This window comes from Grammomys surdaster, unplaced genomic scaffold (assembly GCF_004785775.1).
Source record: "Grammomys surdaster isolate TR1022 unplaced genomic scaffold, NIH_TR_1.0 169, whole genome shotgun sequence".
Classification (NCBI taxonomy): Eukaryota; Metazoa; Chordata; class Mammalia; order Rodentia; family Muridae; genus Grammomys; species Grammomys surdaster.
This window is the reverse complement of record NW_021604617.1, coordinates 7,422,895-7,430,022: the sequence shown is the minus strand read 5'-3', so window position 1 is coordinate 7,430,022 and position 7,128 is coordinate 7,422,895. Positions and strand designations below refer to the sequence as shown.

At 48.5% G+C, this 7,128-nt stretch overlaps 1 protein-coding gene across 1 annotated transcript in view; it reads left to right on the top strand.

The window, feature by feature from the left end:
• Positions 1 to 3,546: 3,546 nt before the first annotated feature.
• The window catches only part of Trem2 (triggering receptor expressed on myeloid cells 2), a 6,166-nt gene continuing 2,584 nt past the window's right edge, over positions 3,547 to 7,128 (top strand). Inside the window, exons 1-2 of the mRNA XM_028766773.1 lie at positions 3,547 to 3,751; positions 5,915 to 6,265. Coding sequence (XP_028622606.1) covers positions 3,712 to 3,751; positions 5,915 to 6,265 — 391 coding nt within the window. The 5' untranslated portion in view covers positions 3,547 to 3,711. The remainder of the gene's footprint in view (positions 3,752 to 5,914; positions 6,266 to 7,128) is intronic.

Below are 7,128 nucleotides of genomic sequence, written 5' to 3'. Positions count from 1 at the left end.
TGTGTGTGTGTGTGTGTGTGTGTGTGTGTGTCTTTCATTTGGGAATCCAGAACACTGGGGCAGGTAGCGAGGAACTCAGGCTGCTGGCGCTGGGGTGATTTGAATAGCTTTAATCAACAGCAACACACCTCCAGCCGCCTTTAATGAATTAATCACAAACTGCTACTGTCACAGAAAAGAAAGCCCTGCCCCTTGGCTGAGGCCCCTGGGACCACACCACCACCTGTGGCATAGTTACAAAGCTTCTCCTCGACAGTTCAGTCAACTTAAGGAAATGTCAGAGGCCAGAAGAATAAAGGAAGCAACACTGGGGTGAATCAGCAGGCCACACACTGTAGACAACCCTGCGGGATAAACTATCTGGCTTCCTTAGCAAATAAAGTACAAGGGAAGGGGAAAAAAAAAGTAGAAGTGGCAGGAACTAGAGACTAAAAATAGGGACAGAGGCGTTGTCTTTGCCAGCCACGTGTGCCAACTAGTTTGTATCCCTGGTTTCTTAAACCTATAAAATGCATATGGCATCGTGGGGGTCTGGGAGATGGTTCCACCACAAAGGGCTTCCTTTGCAAGCGTGAGGAGCTCACTCTCCAGAGCCCACATGAAGAGCCAGGCGTAAACACTGTGTGTTTTTCTCATTGTTTCATAGGAAGACACTCGGTGAGGGATGCACCTAACCCAAAATGTGCAGCCAGTGGTGGGTAGGTCTCGATGGCAAAACTCATAAAATAACTGTATTTTAAAGAGCTAATAAGCTAAAAGTATTTGTCCCCACAGTCTTAGGTCAGAATGGGTATATCATTAAATATGTTGTGTAATGCCGCCAGAAATCAACCAGTAAGCCCCACCTGTCCAAGGACCCAGTAACTTCTTGGAATGCTAGCAGTTCAGTTCTTTAGAAAATAACAAAGCCCCATGGGAAAGTATGGTGGCCTATAGGTTTGGTCTTAGAAACCTCTGCAACGCTTGTCTCAAGCATTTAACTGGGAAATTCTAGGAAACGGTCCTGACCAAAGTCCATCTCTTGGTCAGTATTTAATATTTAATATAGCTTGTTTCAAATTTGGCTGAAAATGATGGGATTGATTTTCTCTGGTGAATTTCATGACTAACAGTTCTTATCCACTGTATATACAATTATGTAACATAAACTGTTACAGTTAGATGCAGTCATTGGAGAAAAAAGACCCAGGTATAGTGGTGTATACATATAATCCTAGCTCTGGGCCGGTAGAGATAGGTGAAGCCCTGGGGTTCACTGACCAGACAGTGGAGCCCAATCGGTGAATTTCATGCTGAGTGAGAGATACTGACTCAAAAGATGAGGTAGATGGTGTTGGGGGCCAGGAGTCACCTCACACACCACACCTTTCTCAGTCAGTTACAAACAGTTTATTGAGCACATGCCCCAGGACTGATGGATCAGGGCCATGATTCTGGCTTGGGAGTTGAACTGTGACATTAAGTTAAGATCCTACAAGGTTTTTTTAGCCTAAAATCAACAAATATCTGTCCCAAGTTATTCCACCAACCTGGATTTAGGAATAGGGGATTTCTTTCGGAACTTGTCTTTATTGTACACTTACTTGCTCCCATTGGTTGGGGTATTCAACTGTGGCAGGGGACTTGTCAAATATTCATGTCTTAACTTGCCAACCAGGATGCTAGTTACCCACATATGTGTCTCTTTCTGCCAAGTAGGATATCTGTTGCCAGGGAGGTCTTGGAAATTTAAACTTTACTCGACCCCCTTCTCAAAATGGAAATCTTTTTCCAAATAGTTTCTTATATTGGTGCAGATGTCTCTCTTAGGTCGGGGCTCATCCCAGGGGCAGTTTATAAAAGTAAATATCATAAAAGCTTATACACAGGTGCAGGAAGTGCTGCTGGGTGGTTGGTTCAGGTCCAAGCTTATTATGGGTAACTACACAAAGCAGTTCTACTGACTTCTGTTGTAATTGGTTTCCAAGGGCACAGAACATAAGAGAATATGTAATCAACTTGAGCATGAGAAAGTTTCCTAGTAACAGCAGAAAGTTCCCTTATAATATTAGCAGCAGCACAAAATGGCAGGCTAGCCAGGTAACAGTCACTAGACCTTAACATTCCATCCAGGCCTTAACATTTTACCTAGAACTTAATAGATGGTGCCTGAGGAAAGACATCTCTGACTTCATATCACACACACACACACACGCACACACACACAAAAAAAAAAGAATGGTTCCTGTCCAGTGATTTGGACCACTCCATGCATTAGACTGTTCTGTTGTGAAGTTCTGTCTTCTATTCCCCAGGAGATCCCACCCCAGGTATACTCCCTGACCATCACAGAGGAATGAATAGACACAATCATGACACCAGAGACCAGAACCAAATCCAGGTAATGTACCTCCAGGCTCCTGGCTTCCTTGCTCATTACCCATGTCACAGCTCTGTTTCCAGGCAGGGATGCCTTCAGATCTTCTGAGCTCCACCCCTGACTTGTTAGATACCTTTGTGCCTTGGCACATGAGGGACCCTGTGCCTGGACCATCCCTCATGGGGAGCCTCACCCATGAAATTCCTGTCCTCTAGAACTCCAGGAAATGCTGAGACTGTGTCACTGGATGGTCAGAAGTTAAGGCTGGGCTGCATGGACATGTATGCACTGAGGGGAACTCACTCAGCTCCTCAGGAGAAATTGGGGGGGGAGCGAGGCAAGCAAAGTGTTCTCTCTTTCTTTCTCTCTTTTTCCCTTTCTGCCTACAGATTAGGATGTAGCTCTCAGCTATTGCTCCAGCATCTGTCTGCCTGCTGTCATGCTGCCTGCCATGATGATAATGGACTAAGCCCCTGAAACTGTAAGCCAGCCTGTTAAATGCTTTCTCTTATAATAGTTGCCTTGGTCATGGTGTCTCTTGACAGCAGTAGAACAGGGACTAAGATACAGCGAATCTTGGAATCTTACTTTAGTTTGTGGCTGAGATCTTATGAGGGGGGAATAGATGTTGTTTACATTTTCCCAGGGAGGGGATTTTTGAAACACGTCAGAGGTTGACCATTTCCTCATCCCCTGATGACTGAGGTAATAGACACAGCTAACCCTTTCTGAGGGCTTCCATGCATCTGGATGCTTGATTGTACGGCACCACCTTTAGCGCCAGGATAAACTTGCTTATGACCAATAGTCCCACCTTACAGATACATAGAATGAGGCACAGAAAGGTCTGTGCACATAGCAAATGGGAACTCTGGCTCTGGTCTGCATCCTTAGCTGCTGCCTTACACAATAGAGTTGTGTTCTGGTAACATGCCAGCCTCTGAAGAAGCAACTGTCCTTCATTCTGGGGAGAGGCTGGGACCAGTGGAGATAGCAGACACCCTAGCTACAGTGTCAGGATAATGACCTCCAACTGAGGCTCTTCAAGGAGATAGAACAACCTAAAAGCCTGTCTGGCACCAGCTACGCAGGGCCACCCATGCCAGCCTTGCAGGAAGGGAGCTGACCTTCACTGCCGAAGTCTCCTTTCCTTCCTCTGTCATGCCCTTCTCCTTCCTTGAATCACAGTGCCTACCCTAGTCCTGACAGCATTGCTCAATCCAGGAGCACAGTTCCTGTGGGCTGAGCCTGACTGGCTTGGTCATCTCTTTTCTGCACTTCAAGGGAAAGGCAAGATCTTGCACAAGAGACCCCTTGCGTCTGTCTCCTCCGGCTGGCCGAGGAAGGGTGCCATGGGATCTCTCCACCTGTTTCTCCTGCTGCTGGTCACAGGTGGGACCGCCTTCTACAACACTTTCTTTTCCTCACCTTTCTTGAGCAGATGGCTAAGGGGTGGGGAGCGGGGTGGCATGAAGGGGAACTATCACGGAGGCTGGAGTCGTGGCACGCTCAAGTGTCCTGCTTTGACTCTGCTTTCCACCTCACTGGCTCGAGTTCTTCACACCATCCTCCCTGGAATTAACACCCACCTATAGGAAGGGTTTAGGGGCTGCTGGACTTGGTCACTGAAGGAGCTGTGAAGGTGACACTAGCTGTGAGGTAGGGGACCCGTCGAAGCACTGCCAGGAGCCCTTAAACACTCAAGAGGTGCTTACATCATAAGTAGGGGGGGGCAGAATGGGAGAGAAAGGAGAAAGACAGACTAGGATTTGCATCTTCCTGGAGCCCCTCCCGTATTCGACCTCAGCGCTCAGCGAGAGGTGAGGATGCTAAAGGCTTTGTCAGTGTATCCTCACTTGTGATAGACTGCCTCTTCCCACTGTGGGCTGGGTGCCTCCTGTTCCTGTGGAGTAATGGACAAATCCAGGTAAGAGAAGAAGCTACCCTGCAGTGTCTCCGCTGAAAGTGGAAGGAGAAGTAGGGAACCTAGCCTGACTCTAGGCAGACGGACGGACGGACAGACGGAGGGCTCGAGTTCTGAAAAGCAGGCCACCAGCTCCTTGATCCCTCCTTTCATATTTCCATCTCAGTAATAGCTGTAGACAGGATGCAAGAGGTAGAAAGTTTAGATGAACCCCTGTCCTCCTGCCCCGGCCACAACTTGGCGGATGCTCCAATGCCATCTCCTCTACCCCAAGAGGATCTCCAAAATAGAAGTCTCATGTCTCCCCTCAAAATAGCTCTGAGACAAGTCCTTCTTAAAAGAGGAACAGAGCCACAGAAATAGGGAAGCTGAGTTCAAAGTTAGGAAAGGCGAGGCATCCAGCATGGATGACTGAGGAGCAGATGGCTAGATAGGGGCAGGAAGGGGCCATCCCAGCCCTCAGGGAACCAGCCTGGGCTCTAAGGATCCATTAACCTTGCTCTCCTGAGACGATTAGGGCAAAATAGACATCCTGGTCCCATATGACCTGAGGGAAGATGTCTTAAATAGAGCCAGAGGGATTTCAAGAACAAAATACGTCTTAGTCAGCACGATGCTTGACTTGCAAGCATGAGAATCTGTGTTTGAATTCACAGAACCCATGAGAAAAGTCAGTTATGGTGGCATATATGCCTGTCTCCCAAGAACAGAGACACACGAGGCAGAGATGGTCAGATCCCTAGAAACTCACAGGCCAGCTTGGTCCATGGTATGAATTTCTGCAAAGGAAGCAACTCATCAAAGGAAGGGTCCATTTTGACTTGTAGTGTCAGGGAAACACTCTATCATAGAGGGGAAGACATGGTGGCCAGAGGCATCTGTAGTGCATGCTCAGTCAGGAAGTTGAGAGATAAATGCAACCTCTGGGTTCTCTTTGTCCTTTTGACATAGCTAGGGACTTTGGCCCATAGAATGGTACTGTCCATAGTCAGGGTAGATCTTCTTACACCAAAGAACTGAGTCCAGATACTCTTTCACTGATATTCCTATAGGCTAACCTGACCTGGAAAATCCCTCACATGTAAGCTCACAGATTTGCCCCTTAGATGATTCTAGAGCCTGTCAGGATGACAGTCATTACTATATTGCACACATGTGAGATATCCCGTTTCCAAAAAGTGGAAGGTGCCCAAGGCCAGAGCTTATCCTGACCGTGTACGCACTGTGCTCCCTGTGTTCCTGGAGCTGCTTCCAAATATTCTCTTTGGAAGCATAGAAAAAAAAAAGCAAGATTCTATTTTCCCTTGTGGTGTCAGGTGATCCCCCTTGTTCCCCGCACTAGGGGGGCAGAGGTGGGCAGATGTCTGTGAGTTCAAGGCTGGCCTGGTCTACTAAATGAGTTCCAGGACAGGTCAGCCTCTTCTATAAAGTGAGTTCCAGGACAGCCAGGGCCATAGAGACCCCCTATCTTGGGGGGTGAGGAGGCTAGTTCCAAGGTGTGCCACCTCTCCCTAGAGACACTAAGCTCTTTAAAGGCAGGATGCTTGTCTGTATAGTTTGCTGCTCCTGGTAGACGCTCAGTAAATATTTGGTGGGCGGACGAAAACAGCAAGCGGCTGTCTCCTCGGCAGAGCTGTCCCAAGCCCTCAACACCACGGTGCTGCAGGGTGTGACCGGAGAGTCCCTGAAGGTGTCATGCACTTACGACGCTGTGAAACACTGGGGTCGACGCAAGGCCTGGTGTCGTCAGCTGAGTGAAGACGGCCCGTGCCAGCGTGTGGTGAGCACACATGGTGTGTGGCTGCTGGCCTTCCTGAGGAAGCGGAACGGGAGCACAGTCATCGCCGATGACACCTTTGCTGGAACCGTCACCATCACTCTGAGGAACCTCCAAGCCGATGACGCGGGCCTCTACCAGTGTCAGAGCCTGCGAGGCCGAGAGGCTGAGGTCCTGCAGAGGGTTCTGGTGGAGGTGCTGAAGGGTGAGTACACAGTGGCTAGTTGCACCTTTGGCTGGTCCTTGGGCTAGATCTCGTTGTTGCTGGACTTTTTTCAGGGGGACATAAACCAATGCCTGTCCCAGATTAGCCATCGCAAACAGAGCTAAGAAATGACTCAGTCCAGGTCTAGCTCAGTGAATTAGTGAGTAGCCTGGGGCTACTTGTAGTGCATGGTCAAGGGTTTATTTACAGACAACTCTAAAGCAACTGTTTCATCCAAATATACCCATCCCAGCATGGATGACGAAACATAAAACAGCAACCTTGCTGCTCCCTGCATCCCTGGGGTTCTCTGCATCCCTAGTGCTCCCTGCATCCCTGGAGTTTCCTGCATCCCTGGGGATCCCTGCACCCCTGTAGTTCCCTGCACCCCTGGGGCTCCCTGCTTCCTTGGGGCTCCCTGTATCCCTAGTGCTCCCTGTACCCCTGGAGTTCCCTCCATCCCTGGAACTTCCTGCTTCCCTAGTGCTCCCTGTATCCCTGGGATTCTCTGCATCCCTGAGATTCCCTCCATCTCTGGATCTCCCTGAGAAACTTGTAGGTCCTAGTTAGAGTCTCCTCTCCCTGACAACTGTAATGGCAGATATAATTTTGGGCTGTGTATATAGGATTTGTAAAGTGCCTGAGCCTAGTACATTTTCTTTACTCTTTGAGTTATATGATCCTCTCTCCTCCCTCCAGGAAGACATGTTTAGTTCAGAGGAAATGGCTTTACAGCACTCAAGTTCAGACATATATGTAAAGGGCTATCTCTGCCTCCCTAGCTCTTAGAAAAATATACTGCATGGATCCCATGGATCTAGAATACTCACTGTATCATGAGTCTAGAATACTCACTGTATCAT